The sequence below is a fragment of the Metarhizium robertsii genome (genome assembly GCF_000187425.2).
Source record: "Metarhizium robertsii ARSEF 23 chromosome Unknown MAA_Scf_3, whole genome shotgun sequence".
Lineage (NCBI taxonomy): Eukaryota > Fungi > Ascomycota > Sordariomycetes > Hypocreales > Clavicipitaceae > Metarhizium > Metarhizium robertsii.
Window position 1 is genome coordinate 4,725,771 of NW_011942171.1, and position 27,857 is coordinate 4,753,627.

The 27,857-nt window shown below is 49.9% G+C and overlaps 9 protein-coding genes across 9 annotated transcripts; 1 reads left to right on the forward strand and 8 right to left on the reverse strand.

Moving 5' to 3' along the window:
- Positions 1-607: 607 nt before the first annotated feature.
- Positions 608-1,912, reverse strand: MAA_08787 (pyruvate dehydrogenase E1 component beta subunit; the record flags this gene model as incomplete). Its single annotated transcript, XM_007826785.1, has 2 exons — positions 608-1,366; positions 1,502-1,912. The coding sequence occupies 2 exons, from the start codon at positions 1,910-1,912 to the stop codon at positions 608-610; spliced, it is 1,170 nt and encodes a 389-aa protein (XP_007824976.1).
- A 1,025-nt stretch (positions 1,913-2,937) lies between these two features.
- MAA_08788 (ankyrin repeat-containing protein) lies at positions 2,938-7,625 on the reverse strand (the record flags this gene model as incomplete). The annotated part of the gene is made up of 3 exons (XM_007826786.2): positions 2,938-5,503; positions 5,562-6,330; positions 6,629-7,625. 3 exons carry the CDS (start codon positions 7,623-7,625, stop codon positions 2,938-2,940), a joined length of 4,332 nt encoding a protein of 1,443 aa, XP_007824977.2.
- Positions 7,626-9,798: 2,173 nt separating this feature from the next.
- Positions 9,799-10,512, reverse strand: MAA_08789 (phage tail assembly-like protein; the record flags this gene model as incomplete). The annotated part of the gene is made up of 1 exon (XM_007826787.1): positions 9,799-10,512. One exon carries the CDS (start codon positions 10,510-10,512, stop codon positions 9,799-9,801), a length of 714 nt encoding a protein of 237 aa, XP_007824978.1.
- A 3,802-nt stretch (positions 10,513-14,314) lies between these two features.
- On the reverse strand, positions 14,315-16,237 carry MAA_08790 (major facilitator superfamily transporter; the record flags this gene model as incomplete). The annotated part of the gene is made up of 7 exons (XM_007826788.2): positions 14,315-14,551; positions 14,612-14,783; positions 14,857-15,068; positions 15,126-15,554; positions 15,610-15,896; positions 15,945-16,002; positions 16,067-16,237. The coding sequence occupies 7 exons, from the start codon at positions 16,235-16,237 to the stop codon at positions 14,315-14,317; spliced, it is 1,566 nt and encodes a 521-aa protein (XP_007824979.2).
- Positions 16,238-17,408: 1,171 nt separating this feature from the next.
- On the reverse strand, positions 17,409-18,604 carry MAA_08791 (Zn(2)-C6 fungal-type DNA-binding domain protein; the record flags this gene model as incomplete). Its single annotated transcript, XM_007826789.2, has 6 exons — positions 17,409-17,704; positions 17,772-17,933; positions 17,988-18,008; positions 18,064-18,229; positions 18,282-18,464; positions 18,521-18,604. The coding sequence occupies 6 exons, from the start codon at positions 18,602-18,604 to the stop codon at positions 17,409-17,411; spliced, it is 912 nt and encodes a 303-aa protein (XP_007824980.2).
- A 621-nt stretch (positions 18,605-19,225) lies between these two features.
- MAA_11012 (N-terminal binuclear Zn cluster-containing/DNA binding domain-containing protein) lies at positions 19,226-21,383 on the reverse strand (the record flags this gene model as incomplete). Its single annotated transcript, XM_011412957.1, has 4 exons — positions 19,226-19,725; positions 19,785-20,767; positions 20,826-21,151; positions 21,222-21,383. 4 exons carry the CDS (start codon positions 21,381-21,383, stop codon positions 19,226-19,228), a joined length of 1,971 nt encoding a protein of 656 aa, XP_011411259.1.
- A 499-nt stretch (positions 21,384-21,882) lies between these two features.
- On the reverse strand, positions 21,883-23,595 carry MAA_08792 (uncharacterized protein; the record flags this gene model as incomplete). The annotated part of the gene is made up of 1 exon (XM_007826790.1): positions 21,883-23,595. One exon carries the CDS (start codon positions 23,593-23,595, stop codon positions 21,883-21,885), a length of 1,713 nt encoding a protein of 570 aa, XP_007824981.1.
- A 2,139-nt stretch (positions 23,596-25,734) lies between these two features.
- MAA_08793 (oxidoreductase, short chain dehydrogenase/reductase family) lies at positions 25,735-26,419 on the reverse strand (the record flags this gene model as incomplete). The annotated part of the gene is made up of 2 exons (XM_007826791.2): positions 25,735-26,333; positions 26,386-26,419. 2 exons carry the CDS (start codon positions 26,417-26,419, stop codon positions 25,735-25,737), a joined length of 633 nt encoding a protein of 210 aa, XP_007824982.2.
- A 485-nt stretch (positions 26,420-26,904) lies between these two features.
- Positions 26,905-27,815, forward strand: MAA_08794 (oxidoreductase, short chain dehydrogenase/reductase family; the record flags this gene model as incomplete). Its single annotated transcript, XM_007826792.2, has 4 exons — positions 26,905-26,941; positions 27,005-27,308; positions 27,419-27,668; positions 27,726-27,815. The coding sequence occupies 4 exons, from the start codon at positions 26,905-26,907 to the stop codon at positions 27,813-27,815; spliced, it is 681 nt and encodes a 226-aa protein (XP_007824983.2).
- Positions 27,816-27,857: the final 42 nt, after the last annotated feature.

Here is a 27,857-nt window from a genome sequence, read left to right on the forward strand (position 1 = left end):
GTCAGTGGCAGAATCTATTTGCTCAACGAAAAGTATACCAGACACTAATATGCTTTCTGGTAGTATCATTGATATTATATTATGGAGCGCGGTAGCTACCTACCTAGGCAGGTACACTTAGGGTAGGTACTTTTTGCCTCCCATTGTAGCCCAAGCTCCTTTCTGCAATGGCCGGGGGCGGATCAACAATCAACACAAACGGAACACGAGACAAATTCACAGCAGCAATCAGCTCTGGTAGTTTATCTCCAGGCTCACAGTAGGCAATCAATTTCGAAAATCACCGAGCGGACTAGTCACAATATTTGCAGTTCGATTTCACCAGCGATGAGCAAAGACGAATGCAAGGCAGAGGGTGTATACATGACGAAACAGATTACAAGTACAGGTCCCCTTCCCCAAGTCCGTCTATAAAATAAAGATATTTTTAAAGCGCGCTATAATTCCTGTCCGCGCTCTTCTGCAGCACGTAATTATGATAATGCTGCTGTTCCGCTCCAAAGCTGCAGCTCAGCCTCACGCCACTGCTGCTTCAGAAGCCCCTTCGCCTCTCGCGCGTCAGTTTTCTCAACCTTGATGCATTTCCAAAGTTGTGTAAGCCAGCCTCTTAGACTCGCAACAGCTTGGCGGCGTAATCCTCGATGACCTTCTCAGTAGGGAAGCTCATTTCCTCGAGCTTCTGGGCGTAAGGAGTGGGCACGTCGGCGCCAGTGACTCGCTGAGCAGGAGCATCAAGGTAGTCGAAAGCGTACTCCATGGTCAGGGCAAGAATCTCGGCGCCAACACCGTAGTGGGGGAAGCCGGACTCAACGGAGAGAAGACGGTGGGTCTTCTTGACGGACTTGACAATGGTTTCAATGTCGAGAGGTTTGACGGAACGCAGGTTGATGACCTCAGCCTCGATGCCATAATTCTTTTTCAGGTTCTCGGCGGCGACCAGAGACTGACCAACACATCGGGAGAGAGAGACGATGGTGAGATCCTTTCCGGCACGCTCTACCTTGGCCTTACCGAAGGGCAGCACGAAATCATCTTTCTGGGCGGCCTCGGACATGGGGAAGGACTGGCCGTACATGAGTTCGTTTTCGAGGACGACGACGGGGTTGGGATCGCGGATAGCAGCCTTGAGAAGACCCTTGGCATCCTCGGCGCTCCAGGGGGAGACAACCTTGAGGCCAGGGACGCTGCCATACCAGGCGGAGTAGTCCTGGGAGTGCTGAGCGGCAACACCAGCGGCAAAGCCATTGGGACCACGGAAGGTGATGTTGCACGGCTGGATACCGCCGGACATGTAAAGGGTCTTTCCGGCAGAGTTGACGATCTGATCGATGGCCTGCATGGCGAAGTTGAAGGTCATGAACTCGCACTGTCACGATTCGGAATTAGCTCAAGTATCAACACTAGCAACGCCAACGTTTCATAGTGTAAAATCGATCCGCGCTGCAGCTGCGCACAGCAAACTGGGTCAAAGACCAATGAAGAACAACAGCAGGTTACTTACAACAGGGTGCAGGCCGCTTAGAGCAGCACCAATGGCGAGTCCGCAGAAACCGGACTCGGTGATGGGGGTGTCGATGACACGTTTGTCGCCGAAACGATCCAAAAGACCCTTGGTGACCTTGTAGGCACCATTGTACTGCGCAACTTCCTCACCCAGGATGAAGACCTTGGGGTTGGACTCCAGTTCCTCAGCGAGGGCCTCGTTCAGAGCCTCGCGGACAGTATATTCCTTGACGCCGGCTCCCTCCGCATATTTCCTGCTCTGTTGAGCGCCGAAGAAGACAGGAGTGGTTACGGCTCGGGGGGGCTGGGGGAAGGCGGCAGCGGTGAAGGCGGCAGCGGCGGGAGTCTTGATGGCAGCAGCTCGTGATGAGAGCGCCAGGCGGGCGGCCGGTCGGAGAATACGGGACATGGTGTCTGCGTCGTATGTGGATATTTGTTGAGGGTTGAGGCTGGAGGAGATAAATCCAAATGCAACACACAAGAGCTGCTTTGACTCTGAGCCGCCAATGCTAGTCGTCACAATTGGAATTGGACAAGCAGGGGCAGACAAGAGCAAGAGACAAATAAGAGCAGCACGGGGCTGGTTCAACAGAAGGACTAGCGGTGGTGGAGGATGTAGATGACGATGGCTTCAACAGATGGCCTCGAGGGAATTTCCTTTCCGGAGCACGGCGAAACGAGCTTCCTGGTTGGAGCGACTTCGCAGGACGCGGCGGACCAGAGCTTCTGCTTTTTTTTCCATTGGGGCCGTCGCCGCCCGCCTGCCAGCGTGGAGCTCCCCTGGCACTCTCTTTCCACATTGGCTGCCAGCTGGCTGGGCGAGTGGCTCCACCGGCGCTATTCTCGGAGACCCGTCGAATTGCGGCGAGGAAGGGGCAACGCTCGCTGTTCGACCCTGCCCCGAAGCTCCTGCTTCCATTCTTGCTGCTGCATTCTGTTGGGGCGACAGCTTACCCCTAACCCATGCCACGCCGCGATAAGCGACGACAATGACTAAGCCGACTAAGTCGTCGCGTGTCGTGATCACTCTTTGGCAAGCATTCGGAGAAGCTGTCTATGCTGTGTATAATCATCCCTGTCTTGTACGTCTTCAGGATAGACCATAAACTACTGTATACCCCTCGTCTAGGCTATGATCCTTTGACTGTGTTAAGGTGCCGCCTTCGTATTTACTCCAGAGTACTACCCTTATCGGGTCTCCTGAGTCTTTACCTATTTAGGGTCAAAAGGTACCATGTCATGTATTAAGAATAATTAATAATACTTTTCTCATTGCAAAAAAATGAGTGTACATGTATATACTTAAATAACTCTTAGTTCTTATGGGGCATCATTCCCGTAAGAGACTTCGCTGACGTCTTAACGCAGTTAAAGGGATAGCATATCGATATCAGAGTCAAAGTTATCGGTCCCGGTCCGTCGTGGAGGTGGCATTCACCATTCCTCAGGAGCTGAAGATATCTCGTCTGAATAATCCGAATATGGTAGCATATCAAAATCAGGGTCAAGGTCATCGATCTGCCGTGAAGGTATTTTGCCTTCATCAAACTCCAATGTCAGCTCTTTTAAACAGGCTACCACCTGGTCCCATTTTTTAAAGCTCTCGCTTAGCTCAGTTTGAAGGCTTAATAGCATTCTTCCGTCAGGATCTTTTCCGCCAAATCCGAATTGTTGCAGTGTTATTTCGGCCGCTGCAAATTCGCCCACGTATACGCTGCTGAAAACCCGAAGATAATAGAGAGCTTGGGGTATATACTCGTCTGCCCATGATGCGTCCACTTCTAACTGAAGGTAAATTATTGCCATACTTAGTTGCCGCGCTGCTAAAGTGCATTGATCAATCCATTCTTTGTCCGTGCGTTCGAGTTCTGTGTTTGGGTGGGACACATGGGATTGTAAACAACCCCATCGACGGCGTGCCGTCCACGAGTCACTAGGCATATCATTTTTGAGCCTCTCGTCGGCTATTGCGCCAGAATTTAGAAGGATCTGTACCATCCGTGGGATCCCAATATCTACAGCAGCGGCAAGGGCTGTGAGGTATTTGGCACCAGCCTCTCCAGTTGTTGAATGATTGACATGCGCGCCTTCCTTAAGGAGGTATTTGACATTTGTTGCCATAGCCTCGCCTTCCTCTAAAATCATTGTAGTATTTGAACAAGCTGCAATAAGGGCCGTTCCATAGCAGCCGAATTGTGTCGCCATATTGATGTCCAAATTCGGCTGTTGTAATAGAAGATGTAGAGCATCTGTTCTACCGTTTGCACATGCTGCAATAAGGGCCGTTCCATAGCAGCCGAATTGTGTCGCCATATTGATGTCCAAATTCGGCTGTTGTAATAGAAGATTAAGAGCATCCATCCTCCCGAGTGCGCATGCTGCAACTAAAGCAGAGCCGTATTCCCTCCCATTCGTTCGCTGATTGGAATCTGCACCATGGTCTAGGAGGTATTTTACACACGGTGCCTCGCTCTTGAGATCGTGAACAACTGCAGCTGCCAATGCTGTCCCTAATGGATGCTGCGCAAACGTTTTGTTTACATCCACACCGCTGCGAACCAAGAAATCAAGAGCATCTTTCCCAAGACGTATGAAATCTAAGAGCACGGAGTCCTGGTCTGGAAAATCCATTGGAATATACTGGTACTCTTGGTATTTATGTACCGGTTTCAATAGTAAGCGCCGGAATAATTTCTCCTTTTCTTTTGTCCACTCTACAAAGTAAGGTTTGGTTCTCAGGAGAACAATGACTGTCAGATTCGCAATCTCTTCGAGACATCTTCGGGGCGCGTCATGAATCTCGAAAAACGGCAACCATTGAGCAACGCCACAGATTTTGTACTGCAGGTCTATCCCGGAGATTATATATCGATCTTGGTTTGGGAGAAGATATCGATCTTGGTTTGGGAAAAGATATCGAATTAGCCCGTTCTTACACGGCTTTCGACGAAGCAGCGCGGAAAGTGTGGACTCCCAACCTCTCAAGCTCTTGGCGGCCTCAGAGGTAAAGGTCTTCCTGCAACCGAGGGCCCTGTCGTCCAGGTCTCGAGGAGGGTGGTCTTCATATGCTAGGCTGGAGAGATTGTGCCAATGTTCGGGATGTGGGCAAGGCGCCAACAATAACCTGGCTTTTTCAAGCGATGCTGAAATGAAAGCCTCCAAAAGCGCGAAGGTAACCCCCCCATAATAGTCCATCATCTCCAACGGGTCCCTATTGGATGGGCTCCCGGTCATTTCGGTTACCCAACAGATTGGAGAGAAGATCAGGTTTAGGATTTTCGGTATATCAGATATTGGCACTGAGCTAGGGATCCTGGACATGATGCCTTTTTTGAATCGGAACAACCAATAGAGAAAACTGGGCGGTAAGGGATCAGTTGCCAGGAATTTATCAAGGAGGGGTTGAACCTTTTCTTTCCTTGCCAAACCTGCGTTCGAGGGCCTGCTAATGCCAGCATGGCCAGCCCAGTTTCCTGCGGCATATGTATAGAAATCGAACTTGGCCTCGAAAGCTTGATTTGCCTTGCAGGTGCCGACTCGGAAGCAGTCATACAACAGATAGGTAAGACATGTTTCCGCAAGATCAGCCTGCATATCTCGCAGCCAATCTCGCCTTGTCTGCCGGAAAAACTCAAGCGTTGTGTAATGGATCAAATGAATGACGCCACTTTCGTTATTATCTGTAACTAAGCCGGCGCAGACAGACAAGAGGTCAGTGGCGCATGGCATATAGTCCGGATTGAACTGTTTGGTGCCTGCCCTTACTGCGAGCACATGCCGAAGCTCCTCGACCGAAAATGCCCTTTTGGCGTAAATGGTCCAGGCCAAGATCCGTTTTGCAAGGCTCACGCTGTTCTGATCCTGATTTTCAATCGTCTCCATCGTCTTTTTGTAAGCAGCGTCGAGGCCGCTCTCTTGAATACTTTCTAGAAAGTTGATTATGTCCTGCCTTGTTTTCAATTCCACCAGCCTATTCATGTGAAAGGCCGCTAGCAGAAACCTGTAGGCCACTTAACAAGTTATAATTTAGCCGGGCTGAATCGTGCAAGGTGACGTACATGTCTGCGGAGGCTTCGATCACTTTTGATTCAATCCGAGCCTGGAGTTCGTCGCTCACCATATCCGGCGAAAATCGTCTCCTCTGTCCTTTCAAATACATTCTTATATCCTCATCAGTCGCTTTTATCTCTAGCGAGATGCATCTACTGAACTTGCTCTGTATCCTGTCAATATGCCGAGACGTTGCAAATATGTTCGCCTTGACTCCGTCCTTGAAGGTGAATAATTTAGATATGAAGTCCATTTGGCATCCCTCTGTAGTTTGGCATTCGTCGAGAGCGTCAACAATAACAAAAATTCTGGAAAGAGTGGCCGTGGAAGACTGTAGTAACTTCACAATGTCATCGATCGAGGGCCGCGTTGTCCGCCTTTGATGCGACTCGTAGAGCTCCGTAACACAGTTTGGTAATGTAGTTTGTTGCTTTAGTAGCTGCTTTAAAAGACTTGAAAGGAGGTGCTCTAACGTTTGTTCGTTATGTCGATGATATTCACAGAACAACCACGCGATGCCGATGCTTGAATCATTTCCAAACTTTCGGCATAGATGATCAACCACAATAGCAGATAGGACAGTCTTGCCTGCCCCGGGAATTCCGGAACAGAATAGTGTCTGTCCTTTTCTTTCTAGCCAATTTTCAAACTCGGTTGAGTCTAGCAGCCATTGCCCTGTACCCTCCCATCTTCTCTTGAGGATGTCGCTATATTGGTGACTGTAGTCAATGCGGGTGATCCATTCGAGAATATCATCCCGGTCCTTTCTCTCCTGTCCTGCAAAAGTTTAGGTCAGGTTGTTATATTAACATTGGATTGTGATGTTAATGGAATAGGCAAGGGGGTATAATTGCTCAGTAATAAAGCGCGTTCTTTTTCTGATAGATGTGAATAGATCATACCTTGTCGGGAATATTGGAACCCTTCTATTACCTGCTCTTGTACGCGCGTTACTTGTTCAAATACTCTTGAGACTACATTGTGTCCTGCATGTTAGAATGTTTCTAAAAGTACCCTTAACTCATCTCGTGTACAATATGAAACTGGGACAACTTTGTGTAGATATGACGCATACCATCCCTTGCTCTTGGTGCTTCATTCACATTTGCCGGGTCTATGACTTGAAGAAGCTCCTTGGCATACGCGGCTGCCGTAGCTGCTGCATAGTTCTGCCACTCGTCGTTCTTGTGTGAGTCGCAATAGTCACAGATGCCACGAATAACGAGACAAGGGAAGTCGTTCATCAACCCAGCAGCTTCTGTTTCGAAACAGAGACAATCCTGTGCCAGAAGATCTCGAGTTTGTGGGTCCTTGATGACCATGTTCCCTGAGGCGATGGTGCCGTAGTGAATAAATGGATCACAGTCTGGACGCTCTTTGCGTGCTATTTCCATCGTCTTGTCACACGCATCGCAATTTTTGTCCCCTTTTTGATGACGGTATTCGGAGCAAAATAGCCGGTCCTTGCTGGTGCCTGGATGGACGAAACCTTGCCCTGTTCGCGGCTTTGACATTCCTGGGTACTCCGTGTACATTTTTCGCAGTTTGTCGGGTATCGTGCTCTCTTGCAGGAAATGATTGCTTCGGAGTTTGTGCACAGCGTTGAGTAGGATTCGAGGTGGCGGCTTGAGCCATCCAGAACATTGAAAACCATCAACAGTAGCTTTTCCAGAGTTGTATTGCTTCACACCCCCAAAGCTGCCTTCCGGGTTACTAACCACGACGTCCCCAAGCCGGATGTCATTGTTTTCGCTCCAGATGCCACCACCGATACCAACCATGAGTCCAAATTTGATGGCTGGAAAGCTGGAGAGCATTTGAGCCGCGGCTGTCGTGGCCGCAGTGTTCCCATATTGGCCTGATGGGAGGCTGGTAATAACCACATGATGTGGGCCACTTTTGCAAGAAATAGACCCCAAGTCGTATGAATTGTCGTCTTTTCCGTGCTTCTCCTGTAGTGAGGCATGCGTTTCGTCGAGCATTGCCTTAGCAGCAGCCCTTTCATGCGGCAGTGCAGCAATCCATCCCACAGTATATTGGTATTTGTCCAGTTGACGAATCGCAAGAGCCATTATATCGTGTATAGAACACCACACGGACCACTCGACACAAGCCGTGTTGAGTGTTGAGTGGTGAACATGACTGCGGAAAAAGTCAATATAAGCTTGAGCAAGCAATAGTTGCCGCCAAGTTGGGCTACTGTCACACAAGCCGCGTACCGTTGGGCCTGATTGCGATAGCCATTCATGGAAGCCGCAGGCTAAGCCCCAAAAGCCATTCCGTCAATGACATGTTGAGTAAGGAGTAACAGGGACTAGAACAAGATTTCCTGTGCCCGACCCCGACCCCCATTCGTTGTCCATCAACTGTTGGGGGGCGTGTACTACGACCTGACATCTCACGCGACACACACACACACACACACAAGACGACGCAGGGTATGATCTATGATCCCCTTGGTTGTGTTAAGGCTCCAACCAAGTACCTAGGTATCTGTAGGGATGTATATCCAGTAAGAAGCCAGAGTCTAAAAGATACATGTACTTACTAGTGAATTTCGTGATATTACAAGTACTTCTAAAAAGGCTAACTACAAGCCGCTGCATTATAATATGCTAAAATTCATGTTTTTATAAAATCGCTCGAGGTCACCCGCTGCCTGCAGGGGTGCTCTGGGGCTCGTGACCTCACCGGAGCCTTAACACAACCAAGCGGATAGGAACGGCTCAAGACCAAGATAATTCTCCAATCAAGACTGTTTGTTCGACACCAAAACGACGATTGCTGCCCAACTCCTACTCGAGGACACCTCCATTAATGTGTGGCCGATGTATACATGCCTAGACGAGCAGCTCATACATATATGCTCTACTGCTGCAAGACCATGTTATTTTTAACGGGCAATATTGCGGTATTTAGAAACTTGGGACGCCAACCCTCATGCGGGATTCTCTGGCAATACTACAACAGCCTGACTCCTACACTTGCGCTATTTGTGAAAGGTCTCTGGCGAGTTGATTCACCTAACTAGTCCCTAAAAGACGAAAACAAAGCTTATAACAATGTCTTGTATATTTCCAATAATCCGCCAAAAAGATTCTATAATGAACTTGCCATTCTGATGAATTGATGACGGGAGACACGGCCGCCGTTCAAGCGGCTTGGCCCGTTACACCATTTACATAACACTACATATAAGGGTGGGGGCTATCCCTTTACCGCATATAGAACCTCAGTTATCAAAACGAAAAGTCTCATGAAAACCAAGGAGAGGGTGTGAAGTACTAATGATCGTATTGGTGAGAAATTTTTCCCGGGCAGAGGAATGCGCACTTGGGCATCCATCCTCAACAGACAACCGAAATGACTACATCAGCATAATTGTCCATTGTTTTTACCGAAATTACGCCTCAGGCATGCATGTGTAAGTTTGCATGATGACTGCATACGGAGTACACTGATATGGACGTTCCACACGCACTGGAAGTGATAACCAGTGGATTCTCAATTAACAAGGCGTCTCTAGGATAGGGTGTTTTGGGGGATACCATTTAGAGCCGTACTTACGATCAAGAATATGGCAATAACGCATTTTTTGCTGTTTAGAGACTCAATTGGAACAAAGAAGAGGAGTTATAGAATAGTCTCAGCTTGAGGGTATTCTTGGCCTTACTCCTACCGACTTACGCATGAGATAGTTATTGTGTTTAAAAGGATGTTACTCATAGATGATTTTTTTCTAGCTAACTTGCATCGTGGTCTCCGCCCTATGGTGTTGAGCCAGGCTGACTAAGCTGGCCTCGCTATACCGTTTCGGCCCCACCAGGTAACGGTAACCAATCAGAGCGCTTGCATCGGGTGATGCTGCAGGTACTCCGTATTCCAAGGAGAATTTCCTTTCATTATAAATTCAGTTATAAATCATAAAAAGTTATGCAACTATACTTATGCAAAACTCTCCTAGGACTTTTTCAAGGGCTGAAGAAGCCATCGCCTTGAACTGCACGCAGATATCAATCGTGACCCAGACAATCGGTTTTCTATATGGAAAGGCTAGACGTAAAGGCAAGGATGGCAAAATCATGCTCTGTCCTGATAATCTTGTGAGGTCTAACAAAAAGGCCGGAGAAAAAAGAAAGTGCGGATAGGTTTTCATCCGCACACGAGGCTGTTTGCCTTCTCGTGATCACGTGAGAGCCTCAACATTCCACACATTTTGTCTAGTTCCTCTTCCTGCCTTCATCATCACATGGTCCAAGTTTCCGCGACTTCGTTGGCATACTCAAAAATCTCGACATTCTCCAGCTTGCTCCATTTGTCCGGATGCCGCTTCGCATCAACAAAGTGCTTCATGGCCAAGAACATCTGATGCGCCCATCTCTCAGGGCTCACGCGACCCGTTCCCGTCGCTAGCGGCGTCATCAGGATGCTAGAAATCCTATCCTCGGGACGTGCCCGATTGTGCTTGTCGATAGCCACCAAGAGGCTCCAGATGCTCTCGTACACAACCTCCCTGTCCCACTCTACCTCCTGCGGCGTCCTCATGGTCGGGCACAGGGCGATGTACCTCGTACCCCAGACATTCTTGGACCTGTCTCGAAACTCGTCGGGGATGCGGACCAAGGTACAGCTCCCGGGGGGCGCGAAGCCACACCACTCATCGTATAGCTTTGCCTGAGCGACGTGGGTGAGGGCGAGGTAATCGCCTCGCGGGGAGAATGCGCGGGAAATAGCATCGTCGAACCCGCCGTCTAGGCGTCCGTACGAGTTGGCTGGGGACACGACCAGGTCGAACTTGGCCGTATCTGGGACGAACTGGAGGGCGGCGCGATGAAGCTCGAATTGGACTGATGCAGGTAGTTGATACGACTTGGCGACCTTTGTGAACGCTTCGCTACATGAGTCCTCCATGCACAAGAGATGGATGTATGGGATGATTGGCGGAGCGTTGGCTGGCATGATGACGCAGGGGGGGAGTTGGTTTGTTCACGTTGCGGATATTTGTGGCAGCGTCTGCTTGGAACCCAATTTATGTTAGCAAGACGAGTACTTGTTCGAGGGGAGTCTGTCGATTCTTACACGAGGGCTGACTGTTGCCTGATGATCGGATCAGCGTTGCAAGCCCCGCCTGCGCACAGCCACGCGCTTCATCTTCGCTCATCGTGGCGTTGTCGTGTTTGTGATGCGCGCATTTTGAGACTTATGAAAGACCATGTCAGTGGATTTGGCCAGGTATCCTTGGAATGTGTGAAGCGACCGCACGACTGTGATGAGAAGTCGAGCGTCATTCAATATGGCGGCTACCGCCACATCCAACACGTTAAAGGAAATGTCAAAGGAACCCAAAGAGGGCTACACAAATTGATGGCTCGATCCCTATCCTCAAAGCGTCGAAAATGCCGTTGGCTCACCTGATGCGTGAGTAACTGAGTGTATTTCAACCTGCCCAACGTACCGTGTACCATGTTGACCGCGTACAAGAAATATGAATGCTTCAACCATAACTGGACCAGTTCTTGACTTCCGGAGGTCTCGAAAGACAGCTCTGGCATGGAAATCTGCGCATCGGTGGGGATACGGCCGTTTGATGTTGTATTCGCTGTATTCGCTCTCTCAGGGTTTTTGAATGAGCGACGAGCTGCATATTTCGGACATTGTTCTTTGCTGGACATCAGCTATACAAGGTTGCCCACATAGCTGCGACATACTTGCAGAATCGGCACACGAGACTCTGTAGAGATGCCATGTAAATGGCGGATTGGAGTTGATCAGCTACGTCGTTGATCGCAAATACCCGATACACCACTTCGAGTTCTCATCGTGGGAGCGGGCATTGCCGGCCCAGCACTTGTATTTTGGCTACATCGTCTCGGCCACGCGTGCACCATCCTCGAGCGATGGGACACCCTCCGCGTCGGCGGCCAACAGATTGACATTCGCTGACAAGGCATCGACCTAATCAAGCACATGGGCATCATTCGACGACATTCGCAAACACCTAGTCCACGACGACGGAGTCAAGATTGTCAACTACATGAGCAAGCCCGTCATCTTCTTTCCCCGAAACGAGCCCGGCAGCAAAAGGGTTCAGGAGTGAATATGAAATCATGCGCGGTGACCTGTGTAGAATCCTGTACGAGAATACCAACGCCACCGCTATATCACAATTTGGTCTGTCGGTAGACGAGTTCCACGACACGGGAGATGCGGCGGTCCAGGTCAAGCTGTCGGACGGCGTCAGCTAGATACTAGTAAGGTTATACCGGTATCATCTAATTTAGATGCTAAAAAGTGCTAATAGCAGCCACATATACTAGCTCTGGCTGGCTGCCCGGACTAGACTACTAGATTTACATTGAAGTGACAATCACTAACACCTAGCTTGCCTTTTGAGCAGCTCTTTATGCTTGCCTTTCCCTGTTAATGCTCTCTTAGCTTTAGCCCTGGCTTTGTTCGCCTGAGGTTTTAAATTTTAGGTTCGGACAATAACCATCCAGCTAAAGCTTATCCTCAGCCTCCGGGAGGTGTCTGGCACTTTAAAAGTAACTGGTTCCCCCTCGCTCTGTCTCCATGCTTACTGCCTGTCGTGAAAGTATAGACTACGCGCTGTGATCAAGCCAATCGACAAATATCAGAGAAGATTCGTAAAGGAGCAAAATACTCGAGCACAATTGCAAGATGAGCGCAGATCGGAAAATGGATGAAGACTCGGGTATTGCTGCTGGCCAACAAATGGTCTGTATTGGTCATTGAGCGTCTGGTCCGTTGACACCACATGTACTAACTGGATTGCAGAGTTTTCTACGTTTCCCGACCGAAATTCAGATGCAGATTTTATCCCAGTTGTGCTACCACTGCACCCAAGAACCGAAATGCCCGGAAACCACGCTGGCCCTGCATAACTGTTCTCTCGTCTGCAAATCTTGGCGGGCTATTACTGTGCCGCTCATGTGGCATCAGCTGTCTCTCAGCGGGGATCGTTGGGTCAAGTTCCTCACCGGCTTATTTTCCGAGAACCCACAACTGGCAAAACATGTTGAATCGATCCGTTGGGACCTGCTAGATGATCCCTGGGTTGCGAGAGATGTATCACTGATGCAAACGGCGCGAACCCTAGGTATGATTGTGTCTCGCCCAGCGCCGGACTATTTCCTGCTTCCATACGCGTACCTCGATGACAGCAATCTCATCCTGGGCATGCAGGTATTGCTAGCAGTGACGGACAAAATAAAGAACTTGTCTCTAAGAGGCATGTGGACAAGTGGGCTTTTCAAATATCTTGCCAATCGACAAGGTCAGCGTGGCATGAGATGTATTTTCCCCGAGTTACGCTCAGTACTTATATCAGGCGTCCCGTCCCCTTGTCGCGCATGCTGGCGCGATTACGGGCATGAAGAGAGAAGACTTGACTGTCGTTTTCTTCTCCAGACGGCACCGAAACTGCATACCCTGGAGCTGTACGGCATGGGCGTGTTTGACGTGCCCATGGACGAAAGAGCGACGAGCTGGCTACGTCAGCCATTGCCCACGCACCTCCGAAACATTCGGTTTTGCAACTCGGTTTTTCTTGGCAATGAGGATCAAGAGCTCTTTTTGAGGCCACTCATTGAACACTGTGCGGCGTTGGAAAGATTCACGATGCAGCTATGGGTATGTTACTGCCTCTTCTCCGCAGTTCGGGCCACACGGCTCGTGTCGCCTGGCGATCTGGTGGATATGCTCGAGACGCAAAAGAATTCCTTGAAATACCTTGAGCTAAACTACTTGGATCCACATGACATATTCTACTATATTAATGGCAACGATTCCGATCAAGCCGCTTCCGTGGGGCAAATCACCACAAACGCTTGGTACGCGTCCCCAAATCTGGCGTCTTTTCCTGCTCTAGAGGAGCTGCATATTGATGAGCATTCGTTTTGCCACCACTGGCGAACTCCGTCACAGGTTGAAGATGGCCCCCAAACCTGCCTCACAGACATTATTTCTCCATCCCTTCAAAGATTGCTGGTTTTGGTGGGACCTAAAAGTCGAGCCTGGGGGGATATTCGTCATTTTTGCAATCAAGTTGCCAGAGGTCGCTACCCAAACTTGCAGCGGCTGAATATTGTTTTTCATCTGTCCGATTGCCGGATTCCGGATTTTCTCCAGGCGCCAGACAAGGTACCACACGCAATGATGTTTAGAGACAAGGCAAGGGCGGTTAAGCACCTGTTAGAGGCTACCAATGTGGTATTTGGCGCGGCTGTTTTGGCCAACGATCCATTTGAGAGCGTGACGAAAGTATTCCGGTCTCTGAGCGATGATATGGAAGAATGGCTTGGCATAGAGACAATAGAGCCTCCTTTCATGAGTCAGGAAGATGATGGAGCGCCTGAAGTCTGCGGAAATTAAAGGATAAAATATATTTATATCCAAGGGTTATACTTAATACTATATTACTAGACACTATTGTATTATACTTGTACTATTATTTGTCTTTAGAGGGAAATAACAAACAACCTAATACTATTTCTAGTATTATATACATAAGACCTATAGCAGATAAACTGCATACTTATCCCTTTATTATATTAAATAGAGTTTAGAATAATACTACTGTAACTAGTCGCTTTGCAGGAGCAAGGTTCACGACACGCCATTCGCAGACACGAGCCCGCAAAGCAACATGCTATACGTAGCGGTTAGAAAAGGCCTCAATAGCCACTTGGACCCTACATCAGATGGTTCATTACAATCAAGGTAAACTACACATCCGGACAACCTAATACATGTATCTAAATGTAATCGCCTTGTCTCCCAGCGCCGACAATTCAGCCGCAGTGTAGTTCTTGTCCTGCCCCTCAGCCAACTGTCTCTCCCTCTTGCGATTGAGCCGCCTATAGCCCAGGACGAGAATAAATGCCGCAGCGATCCCCAGCACAATGAAGCCGATTTCCAGGCCGTGACCCAGGAAGTAGCGAGGCTTGTCCTTCTTTCGGTAAAAATTCGATGCCATGGCCTGCATAAATAAAAACTGTTAGCAAAGAGTCATGGCAGCAGGCACCGGGCAGAAACTTACACCCCCGAGATTACCGATACCAATCTGCAAGGCCATGCCCGCACTGCGTTTGTAGCTGCCGGACAAGTTGTTCGACAGCCAGGCGATGATGCCAGGGAACGCAGGGTAAATCGCACATGCGGCGACGAAAACACCGCCGTACACGACCTTGGGGTTGCTCGAGGCAAGGCACCTGCGAGCGGTCAGCCCTCGACTCTCCTTGCGATATGCCAATGTTTCGACACCCAGCGGATCCTCGAACTCACATTGTGAATCCCACCAGCATCATGCACATGAATCCAATCACAAACGGGCTCCGTTTGCCGACTCGATCAGAGCAAAAGGCAACAATGACGGCCAATATCGCAGCAGTGATGTAAATCGGGACCGTCATGAGCTGCGCTTCCGTTTTGGAATAGTTCAAGCTCTTGATAATCGTCGGCAGGAACAAGCTGATTCCGTAGAGTGGACAGACAATCTACGACCCCGAGTTAGTTGCCCGCAGCAAAAGCAACGAGATGAGAGAAGATCTTACACCCCAGTACACGAGGATATTCACCCAAATCTGCCAGTCCTTGAACGCCTGCCAGACATACTTCCATTCAAACTCCTCAGCCTGCTCCACCTGCGCTCTTCCCTGCCTCTCGGCATCGCCACCGGCCATCATGGTCTGGCCCTGATACTTGAGGCGATGAATCACAAACGCCTTCTCATCCTCGGTCAAAAACGACGCCGTGTCGGGAAAGTCATGGATCAGGAAGAAGGCGCAAAACGCGACGAGAACGGTGGCAATTCCCTCGAGGATAAAGATCCATCGCCAGCCTTCGAGCCCCGCGGTGCCGTTCATCTTGCTGATTGCAAATGCCAACAGGCCGCTGAAAGCACCAGCCACGGAAGCAGCGCTAAAGAAGAGCGCCTGGCGAAACTGGATTTCGTGTCTGCAGTACCACATTGTCAGGTAATACTACACCCGTTAGTTTCCACGAGATTCTTGAGGGGAGATAGGAAACGCAACGCACAGCTACGCCGGGAAAGAGGCCGGCTTCAGTGACGCCCAAAAAGATGCGCGCAATCAAGAGGCCGTGGTAGTTTTGAACCAAGCCCATGAGCGTCATGACGAGCCCCCATGCTACCATGATGGTGGGCAACCAGCGACTAGGGCGGAGCTTCTTGAGGAGCAGGTTGGAGGGGACTTCGAACGCCGCGTAGGTGAAGAAGAAGACGGTGAGGCACCAGTTGTACTGGTCTGGTTGTATGCCGAGATCGACACTGAGGCCTTCGACGTCTGCATTGCCAATGTTTCCGCCTGTGCTTCTCAGTTACAGCTCCGCGTGTGGTGTGAGAGGACGCTTACGGTCAAGAAATGAGAGAAGGTAGAGGAGCGCCAGCATGGGGATCAACCGGATATCCATCTACAGTACATGAGCGTGCCGTTCCTCTGTGGGCAGTGGGCGAAGTGAGGCGCGAGATGGTTACCTTCCAAAGAATCTTCTTTTCATCAACATGGTCAAAATTCGGTGGTGTTGCGACCGTTCCAACGCCCATGTCATCCGTGTCGCTGACAGCTTTGTTGTCACCAGCAGCATATTCATCATGGTTGAACGGCATTACGGCCTTTTCAGTCGATTGGCCCGAGCGGGACATCATGGTGGCGGGAGAAGAAACCTCCAGGTCTGCGGGCGGCAATGAAGTAGCGCAGCAGCGTGTGTGAGGAATGGCAGATTGGACAGCGTCTTCCACCTCGTCCGCACTATCGATGGGGAGCGAGAAACTAGGGAGCACCTGGGCTCATATATTATACTGTGTTTGTGTTGCATAGGAATGGAGCTCAGACAGACTTTTGAACCAAGGCCCCATCCATCATCTCAATGCCTGGGTCTTCTTTCGGAACCGAGACACGGCAAGTAGACAAGTGTACGGAGTAGGTAGGCAGCCACCAACGGGTCGGCATCATTATTGCTGGAGGAATTGGCCTATACGGGCAAGGGATGCCACCCAAGTAAGAAACTAACGTTGGAACCTTGTCAGAACTTTAACTTTGTGATGCACGAGGGACGTACCCAGTGCCGCCGTTCAACACTTTGCCTGCCACGGAAAGCCACACCGTTGCGCTGGTTGCACAGTAAATGTTGAGATTCAACAAACAACTTTCGAGACACGACTCCATTTCCCCCGCTCAATACGGACCTGGCAGAGGTACAACAGCTGAGCCTCCGATGGCGACTCCTGCTTGAAGACGGAAGCCAGGTTTATTCAGCTCGCGGCATCGTGCCCAACTCCGCTCACTCTGGCGGCGCACCCATGATGGAGATGACCATCAGATCACCCCAGACAAGGCAATGAGTGGACCTGAAGAGCGGACAACCGCCCGTCTCATCCCTTTTTCTTCGCCCCTCTCCACATTATTTCTAGACTTCCCCAGCTTTTGTGGCTTCGAAAACGCGGGGTTGACCGCCATCCCAACTGGGCCCATCGTGCGACGGCTAAGTTTTCTTTTCTCCATCCATTCGTTCGATTCCTGGTTTTATCCGGGCGCCAGGGCAGATCATGATATGCATAAGGTCAAGCCGAATTTCAGAGTTGTCTGCGCCGGATCCGAAGTGGAGAAGATGCCATCGTTGAAGACGCTGTAAATAGCCCGAGAGTTGCTTGTTCGTTATTAGGCAGTCGCCTCCACTTCGGTGGCGCGGGGAGCAACGGGCGCAGGAACAGGGTCAAGTTTGTCCAAGTTGTTGGAGTTGGCTAAAACTCGGATTCAGCTATGCCTCTGTCTATTGCCCAAACACCTATACGTGGTGTGCTCTGGCTTGCGTCTATCTCATGCGGCTGTAGTAGATGCAATCTCCTGATGACTTGCTGGCTGCATCGATGGAGAGCTGTCATATCTGTAGAACCCCCGTCCACTCTTCGCGCCGAGATGTCCCTTCTCAAGGTAACTGGCCAAATAGCTTCTTGGCTGTTCCGGGATATCTCTTCTCGCAGCAGCATAATGCTTCTCAATATCGAACACTACGTCGAGGCCGACAATATCCATAAGCTCAAATGGACCCTTTTCGGTCTTCAATACGCCTTTAAAAATGGCGTCAATTTCCTCTGGTGTACCCGCGCCCTCCGCTGCTGTTAGGAGTGCTTCTCGTTTGATGGCAGCCCATATTCTATGCAGTATTAGAAGACTCCATACCGCGTTGACGCCCATCGCGCACATGAATGACTTGCCTATTGTAAATGTATCCAATTGATGATCTTCTCACATGAAATGGCGAAAATCCATGTGCAGCGCATCGCTCCATCATGGTTCGAATCAGAGATGGATCAGTCGATTCGTGCCCCATGATCTCAATGACTATTCTCTGTTAGAATACTTCAACCCAATACTTAAGACATATTCTCCAGTTACCTGTAGTTTCCGGTGGCCAGTCTACAAAAAGAACAGTCAGCATATATAAAGACAAGCGGATTGACGGCGGTCGTACAGGTATGGGCGCTCAAAACTCGTTTCGCATTCTTCAGAGATAGCCCAGAGACAAGTTCAGAACAAGGGTAGCTGCTAGAATTGGATGCAATGATTGTTTCCTCTGGCGCCAAGTCATCAAGTTGGGCCATGACCTCCTGCTTCAGGCGCAAGCGTTCGGGAACGCACTGCGACAGTCTTAACAGCTAATCGCATCACTGTATTCATGGCGCAACGTACCTCGACCACGAGCCATGATTCACTCAGGGCAGCTCTCATGAAATCTGGCGAATGTGCACGCACTTTGCCAAAGTTGCCATTTGGATCCAGTTGAGATCGTAGTTGATTGACATTCTCAACGCTCTCCTGGAGTTGACTTGGTTTTCCATCAATCAAGTGGACATCGTTGCCTCTGCTTGACCACTACAAAAGGCCATTAAAAATGAGCCACCTTTCATCAACGCAAGCCTATCACGTACCATGTAAGCCAGGCGTCTACCTTGTGAACCTGCTCCGAGAACAGTCACTGATGACCTCACCAGCCGTGCTATTGTCGCATGCATTTTAGCCAATCTGTCGTTCAATGGAAGGATGGGAAAATTGACAATTAGAGAAAGAAGTAAGATCTCAATGATAATTTGAAAGAATCTCAACGTTGCTTCTCAATTTAGCACTTGGCAGTTGAGTTTCGCCAGCCCAGCAGCACAGTGATCGGATCCGATGTGGGGAGGGAGTTTGACATCGATCTGGCACATCGGATCCATCTACTGGCAGGTCGACCGGGGCCGCAGCAATCATTCATCTATTCCTGGGAGTCAAAATGAGAGATTGTAAGCTAGACAGACCTATTACCTTTTAGAACAGGGACCCCGCGTCGGTGCGGTCCAATAGTCTGACTTTACCACATGGCTTTGTGTTGCAATGCGTCGGAGCTTGGGGTCTACTTGGTCAGGTAATTAGTACCGTTTACTGGTTGCCACTATCGACCCTAGTCGACGCAGGAGCCAAATGGAGGGCGTTGCTTTCTAGTACCTTTTATCAAGAAATGCATCTAATAGATCGGATAAAAGGAGGAGGCCTAGAGGCACCGGGTGGTACGGTCTGGCCACGAGCTTCGACCGGCAAAATGCCCATGAAGCTGAAAGGCCAATGGAATCATCTGGTAAATCAACCTTGAGTATGTGCTATTCCGCGAACTGTGCTTGCAAGACTACATACGGATCTTGACGCGACAATATCGCATCCGTCGTTCCCATCTCAGAAGATCGGTTCCGTGCTGCCTGCACGGACTTGGAACTTTGGGGAAGATGGCTTAGCGCCGCTTCCAGTGTAGATCGAAGACTTGCATGCGATTCATCAGTAATCTTGCCTTGTCTCAAGTCCCTGTCAATGGCTTTCCGTATGAGCTGGACACTAGCAACGACGTGATGCGGGTATGGATCGATAGATATGATGGGTACAGTGAAAGATGCCTCGAACGCGTCCTCGGCATCTTGTTGAGTGGAGGGTGATGCAACAGTCATGGTAAAGGAGTTTTGAAGCCCAAAAACCAGGGCATTCATAACAGCGTTTTCTGCGTCGGCGTTGGTCTCAGTCACGCTGGCCAACAAGTCGTATCGTTCAGTGGCTTCAATGATGTCGATGAACATCAGTATGCTAAGATGATAATGCAACATCAAGGAGTCTAGGTTAAAGGTTAGCAAAGAGCTCAACATGCGTCACAGCACGCTGCACATCACATACACCAGCGAAGTTTTGTTTGTTGTCCGAGAAAGTGCATTCGCCTTTGACACGCCTCTAAAGGTCGTCGGAAGACGTCGTCAAATTGTTGAATTGCGCCAGTGACAAAGCCGAACGCTCTACTGACTTCCGATTCATTATGTCCGTCGCGCAGAGCCTCTTTGAAGACTGATGTCAACTTCCACGCAAGAAGTTTCCATGCACTTCCGCTGGCAATAATTTGGTTTGCTCGCTCATCTGTCATGTCGATGACTCCATCAGCGCGCCAAGTCTTTGTCATTTCATAAAACATTTTCGCGCCAGTTCGTATCAGTCGCCAAGGAAGTTCAGCCTCGAATCCGAACAGACCAGAAGATAGCAAGGGGCGACAGTTGAGAGTTAAAGATGCCGAAGTATCGAATGTTAAAGCTGCCCAGTAAGCAATACTCTCTGCGGCAATAAAGTCTGAGCTGCCGATAGCATCGGGGTTAGCCACGATGGACTTTGACTTGACTGTGGACGGTGACACTTTTGATCCACTGAATTGTAAGTTTCGCTGTCTCGCTCGCAGGGTTTGTATCTGTTGCAAGGCCGCATGCACGCATGCTTGTCCCGAAATGCCATCAATCTCCTCCTCCTCTGATATGCCAGTGGGAATCGGTGTCAAGGCGAACAAAAACAACGAAAGCATAGACCGATACGACGGTCGATTAATGACTCGAAGCATATCTCGCCGGGCAGTTCTCCAAAGGGCAAGCACAATGTTTTGGTGGTGTTGTTCTGACCCAGCGCCCTTGACGGTAACGTAGAGCCATCGGGCTGAAAAAGCAGCAATCGTGCTTCGCATTGACTGATCAATCAATCTGTCTTTTATGCGAGGTTCACGGACTGGAGCGCGGAGAGGGTTATTCCTCTCATCGTCAGAGTTCTCAGCTACCCAACGGTCAAGCCGACCACAAACCTCGGCAATGTTGACATGCTTCCCTGCCAGGCTATGTTCGGCGAAGCTATAGTTGGAGAATTAGCAAAATTTACGAAATGCCGGGAAAGGAGGAAGAAGCATACAGGAATGGACAGCCGTCCCTGCCCATCCAAGACCCGAAAACTGCGTCAAAACCATCGCAGTAAAGAGCCTGAAGCCAGGTATTCTCCAGCGGGCTCAGCAAGTCCGAAATCGAACCGGTTGTCGAATCTGTAGCTGCCGGTGAAGAGACAGTGGTCTGCCTAGGCTTGGTGGGGTCCCAAAGATCACGAGGAGACGAGGCCATTCGGTCATCCTGTCTGTCATTGAGGTCCTTCGGGCCACCACAACTAGATATCTCGGATTGCCGGCGAAGTTTGCGTCGGCCCAATGGTGCGCGCTTTGGCTCGGCACCCTTCTCTTTCATCCACTTCGCGCGAGTTAGCCGGCCTTGATCACGGAGTCGCTGTACAAAGGAAGAAGAAAGGAAGCACGTATACCTTGAAAGTACATTGCTGGTTGCGATTCAAGCACCGGGTGCAAGAAGCAGCCGAGTCGCCAGTTTCATTGCTACGGCTCAGAGCGTCGCAACCCACTCTGGATCGACGGCACTCGTCACAACTGGAAAACTGGGTGCGCCGAGCAACGACATTGGCTTGCATGGCGGAGCCCAATGCGCAGTATGCCTCCGTTGGATGTTGCAGGACGGGACGGATGCGGAATGCAGGAGAGTTGGGCTGGGAGTATGGACTGTCAGGGTGAGGCAAAGTCGGGGATTTTGCCGCCTCACGCCAGCTGGCGCTTCAATGTTCACTTCATCGTGGTGCCAAGCTGCATGTGCTTCCGCGGTGCAAGGAAGGAGCTGCCCAGAATGAGAATGGGGGGAAAATTGCGGGGTCTCCAGGCCAAAGCCGGGTGGATTTCATCGCTGGTGAACCAATCAACTTGCAGCAGCTCAGGCATCACATCTTGAGCCAAGAGCCAGACGTCACTTGCCCTAAACATATCATCAACACAGATTGTATCACAAGATAACAAAGATTTTATTAAGAAATTTGAATTGAGAATGCAGTTCAGCTAGTTGATGCTGCAGCTAAGTGATGGGAAACTCTTTTGCAGCAAATATTAGCAATCTCTCATCAGTTACCTAGGACCTACACGCTACAGCAAAGCAACAGCAAGAACAACCAGGAGCATCGCCGGCTCGAGATGACCCGCGGCCGCAGTCAGGGTAGCCGTGAAATTCGTGGTACTAGTAGGCACCCAGATGGTGCCAACAGGAGTCTGAGATGAAGAACTGAACGATGTAGACATAGGGAACTCGGTGACGGCAGTTGTTGTTGACACGGCCTTGGTCAAGTTGGTAAAGGGGAAGGGGGCCGTGGTTGTTATATTCGCGGGTATACTCCTGGAGCGCGAAACCGGCAAAGTCGAATTTGTCGAGTTCGAGAATGGAGCGTATCCGAGACAATTTGCAAAGTTGAAAGAGCAAAGGGACTGGTCCGCCCCAGGGCGAGAACGACAGGCCTGCCATTCATCGGTGCAGCTTTTGGCGCGGGCAGCTTGGGTAGGTTGGGCGGTCGGAGACGGAGCATCTGATCGCTGGCAAGCAGTAGGTTTCTTGTGGCCCTTCTTGAAGGGGTCGTAGCCTAGACATTCAGTCATGGCAGACTTGCAGCGGGCTCGGTCCTTTCTTGTGCTCTTGCAGCCTTCCCACTCGTCGAGGCAATTCTGAGCGCAGAGATCGGCGGTAGGGGTAGAGGTAGGGGTAGGGGTAGACGTGGGCGTTCTGCAGGTGGTAGGAAACTTTAGGCCTTCCTTGAAATAGTTGTATCCGACACACTGCATGAGATGAAGACCACAAACTGCTTCGTGGGAGTTGGGCAAGCGCTTGCATGCGTTAAATATGTCAGTGCATTTTTTGACACACTTGTCCTGGACGAGGGTCGGTGTGGGAGTTGGAGTGCGAGTAGTGGAAGTAGATGTCGGCTCTTTGGCGCAGGTAGCAATAGGAAGGTCCAGCTTGCCGCTGTAGAAGGGGTTGTAGCCAAGGCATTGATTGAGCATTGTCGGGCAGTGGTTGAAGTCGGGCACCAGTAAGCAGCTGTAGTAGTCGCGCAAGCAGCCTCCAGCGCAGGGAGAAGGGCCCTTTGGGACGGATGGGACGGATGTGACGGAAGGCTCCACGGTCTCGGAGTCCGTTGTCATCGTTTCCCAGAGATCTTCTGTGGTAGTAGGAGCAGGATTGTGCTCGGAGCATTCCACATCGTCGGTAGCGCAGGCAGAAGACGTTTCGGCAATAGGAGGCTCCGTGGTCTCGGAGCCCGTCGTCATCATTTTCCCAAGATTTTCCGTGGTACTGGAAGAAATACGGTGCCCCAAGCATTCCAAATCATCAGTAGCGCAGGGAGAAGGAGGCTCTGTGATGGAAGGCTCCGTGGTCTCAGAGCCCACCATCATCCTCCTCTCAATCATTGCTTTGAGACTTTTGTGCTTCAGGCAGGCGTGGAATTTGTCACGACATGTGGACTTGTTGGCATCGGGTTTGTTGATGCACTTTTTGTACGCCCAGAGACACTCATGTGTATGAACATCCGTAGCAACCGTCGGAGTCGGAGGCGGAGGAGGCGAAGGGGGAGGCGGAGCAAACGGGTCGAAGGGCTTGTTTTTGCCCCTGCAAGCAATTGGCACATCGTAGCCCCTTGTGAAAGGATTAAAACCCAAGCAGACACTATACGCCCCGTCGCAGGGCCAACGTCCCCCGTGTATACCCTTGCACTCGTACCACGCGAGAGTGCATCTGTCGGCACATTCCTCCGGGCTCTCGATGGCAAGTATCGTGCCCACGAGGCCAGCAAAAACCATAGGTCGCATATTGTCGTAATGTTGTCTTGATGTGCCCAGAAGTCGCTGAATATATCCGGATTCGTGAAAGGGAATAGCATGAGCCGAAAGCGCTAGGGAGCATTCTGGAGGTGATGACTCGAGCGTCTTATATAATTTCGTTTTTGTTTGCCCAAGAACTCTTAACCTGCCTTTGGACGGTCTACTGCCTGTTAAACTGAAAGCTTAACCCGACGCTTGAACAGGCATCACGTCTTCAAATGTGGGAAGGGTAATCTTATAGCCAAGACGCCTCGGCACACTTTCTAGGCAAATTGAGAGCCTAGTGCCATGCTAATGCATGCCAAAGAGCCCTCCGACTTGAGTCTAGGAACTGTCGAAAAACTAGAAATACATATCCATCTTCGTGTCTTGCCCCCTGCAACCACGAATCTACTAGCTTGGCCCTACCGACGGACCGAATACTTGGACGGACTTCAAGAAGACACTTATTTCGCAGACATTTTGCTTCCAAAAGACTCCAGTCTTTACCATAATGGGTTCATGTTGTCTGGTTCCCTTTTCCGGCTTATGCGGATGCGACGGTTTGACCCTCTCCCCTTTCGGCTTGCATCTACATGAGATTATGAAGCTCGTTTGGATATCATAGAATCGACATTTTGAAGTTCTGACTTGATTTTGTTTTCAAGGTTAAGCGATATGCTTGTCATCAAAGGCTACTAGAGCACTGGTAGAGTTTTGGCTGGTGCCACTACGCTGTGTTACTCCTGGCGAACTAGCCTGAATAAAACTTTAGAGTTTAGTAGCTCCTCGGTTTCCAGCTCGCAGCTTCAAGGTCGTGTGATCTATTTGAGTGAGTAGCCCTCGCGTAGTGATTGATGCCTTACGCCACGCGGGCTAAGCGATGTGCCATCATCATTTTCAAGCGAAGACATACCTTCCATAGCCTCTCACTAGGAAAATCCACGTACTCGGACATGAGATGATGAAGATTGTCTGTGCTCGTTTCCATGGCGGACGTAGAACCAGCGCACTTCACATGGCCGTCGTGCTTTTTGTCGGTATGTATATTGACTTCTTGTGACTTTCCCGCCTGTCATGACTAACTAAGCCACCGCAGGATGACCAGACATCTTCATGTGAATAATTGGATGGATGGAATAGATGTGTATTACCGCCCTCGAGGGGCTCCTCGTCTCAGGTTTCACGTGGAGTTCTTTTCTTCACGTAGTAGCAGGTGTTTGTCGTCGATTATTCCACAGAAACGGCGAGATACGCGCGGACTGTAGTAGAGGTTTTGCCATGGCGAAGAAAAGCAATTCCTGGTTGGAGCTTAAATTGGGAATCAGGTTGAACCAGCACGCGCTGTACGATCTTTGAATACGATGTTTATACCCTACACTGCTGATACTTGATCAGGATCTTTTGTCTCTACCCATGCAATTCCTGTCCCGCAAAATCGGCCTATACCGCTCGCGTTATAGAGTCTGGTGTATGTATTGATAGGCTGAATGCATTTGCCCAAGTGTCTCATCCCAAGCCCTTAAATTCGCCGAGCCGCCTCCCTTGGGGAATGCGCCCTCCGTATATATGTGCATCATACTAGTATCTGCAAGATTACTCGCTTGCTGTTGTTTACGATCCTCTTTCATAAAGCCTGGTTGCCCCTTCATCTCTCCATGGCTTCAACTCGTACCTCGATCGGTAATCCTCTCGGTTTTCACGTGAAGCCATTGTGTTTAGCGACAGAATAGCTTGCGGCAGTGATCCCGCCAGTACCGCAGCTAGCAATTGCCTCTCACTGTGCGTATATATATAGATATTATGTTTAGATAACTTTGATTTGCTGTTGGGTAGTATTGTCTTTCAGGAATACTTCATTCTAATCACTTAGGAACATAGCTTCTACGAGCAGCGGTCAGCAACCTTGTCAACTCATTGATATCCCTTGTCTCGCTAGAATAGACACCGTCGACCCCTCAACGCATAAACTCAACATTCAAACCATCACCGCTTCATTTCGGGGGCTCTAAATAGCAAATAAGTGGTGTCAACTTTAGCTAGATGGTCATCTCATTACTAAAACAGGACAAAGGCTGCGTATGAAGATGCCAAAATGTCTCAGCAATCTTTTCAACAAGTATTAGCAAACAGAATATAAGCATCTTTTTATCGAGAGCAACTCACTGATGTTGCTTTGGTATCCGCCGCCCTTTGGTCTGTACCCGAAGATGTTTCGCGGCCCTTCTTAAATTTGACGTGGCTAACATGAATGCCTTTCTTTCCAAATTCTCTTCCCAGGCTCCTGGATAAAGCAACCAGAGCGTTGTCGATAATTTCATCAGAGTTCGAGGTCCCCGAGGATCCGCTGAATATTAAAGTCGGAGGATACCCTGCGCGGTCAGCGTGATTGAAGAGCAACGGAACTGCTTGTTGAGCAAACGCGTAGGCACCGGCAATGGGCGATACGGCCGTCTCGCGAATATACGATGTAGATTGCTTTAGGAAGGGCAGTGATGGTCTCAGCCTGGTGCGAAATTGAAATATTGCGGCAGCGCATCTTTTCCCAAAGCTCTTGGTTACGGAGGCGATGGATTCTGGGAGGTAGTCGTTTGTAGAGAGGTCGGCTTCGAAGAGTAACATCTCTCCGTCTGCGTCCTGGACCGCTTTGACAGTCTGTTTTAGATCATCTTTTGTATCGCAAATGAATGCGAGCGGGTATTGGGGAGCGAATTTTAGAGCAATTTTTGTGTCAACGTCCGGGGAGCCTGCATCAAGGGTGGTGAGCCTTCGAACCATGCTGCTCCAGGTACGACTTACCGGTTGCCAAGATGAGTACGAAAACAGATGCCATGATAATGTGTTGAATGTGAAGGAGTTCCGTCTCCGCCAATTCGTCCAGCAGTGAGTTGGTTTGCTATCAATGTGCTATGATGAGCAACCAGTCATTTACCAAAGTGGCATTTGACAAAAAAAACTTGCGTAAATACAACAGGTATGAATAAAACTACAGCTGCCTTGGGTGCACCAGAATTGCTAAGGAAACCTTTAAGCGTTACATTGCCTCGGCAAGAAGGCCATGTGTGGCTTGCTTAGTGGTTTGGCTTTATCCCGATGCAGTCGCAATGCAACACTACGTGTTAATCAGTTTTCCTCTCAATGCTTATCTGATCACCAACGGCGACATTGTAACCGGATGGTCGGGCAGATTACTCATCAGCTCCTCGGCCCTTCTTCGACTGCCTGATGCTGATCCCTCTAGCCAATCTCAATAAGTAAAGTATTGTTCCACGAGGATGGTCTTTGTTCATGTTGCCGTTATCTGATCAACAATTGCAGATGGCTCAACGACCGTTCGCTATTATTGCAGGGGTTGGTAAGGATGAACAAATGCCCAGCATTTCCACGGTCTTGGGCTTACAAGTTTGACCTGCAACAGGTGCAGGAACCGGCGCTGCCGTCGCCAGACGATTCGCAAAACAGTATCCCGTTGCACTCTTGGCAAGGTCATCTAAGTTTGCGAGCGAGCTGGTCTCGCAAATCGAGGCTGATGGAGGGATCGCTGCCAGCTTCCAGGCCAATGTCTCGGATGAAGAGAGCATGAACCTCGCCTTTGACGCGATCAAGGAGAAGTTTGGAACCAAATGTGCGGCCGCAATCTTCAATGCTAGCAGTCGTCCATTTCCCAAGCCGTTCCTATGGCAGTCTCAGGATGACCTGGCTTATGGCCTTGACATCAGTTTGTGAGTAACACGTTGAGACAACCACGCGAAGCCGCTCACCAACACAAACCACAAAGGACCGGGGCATTCATTTTTGCTCAAGCCGCTCTGCCTCTTCTGCTATCTTCCAGAGGAAGCACAGAATTTGTGCCCACACTGATTTTTACTGGCGCAACGGCCTCCGTAAAAGCGAACGCTTGGATGCAGCCATTCACCGTCTCTAAACATGCGCTGAGAGCACTGTCGCAGACTCTGTCTCGCGAATTCGAACCGCAAGGGGTGCACGTTGCCCATGTCATTATCGATGGAGTTATTCGAATGCCGTTGACGAGATTATTAAAACTATTTTCAGCTTGGGATGCAAAGCTAGATCCTGATGCGGTGAGTGAATGCCCTTGAGAGTCGATAATGGATGCACAGTAACGTTTCGTATTGCAGATCGCCGAGAGCTACTGGCATCTTCATGCGCAGAGCACTTATTCCATGACGTCGGAGATTGCTATTCGACCGTTTTGCGAGACTTGGTAGATGCCGAAGCGAGAACAGAAGCGAGACCGTGGGTTTAGATTG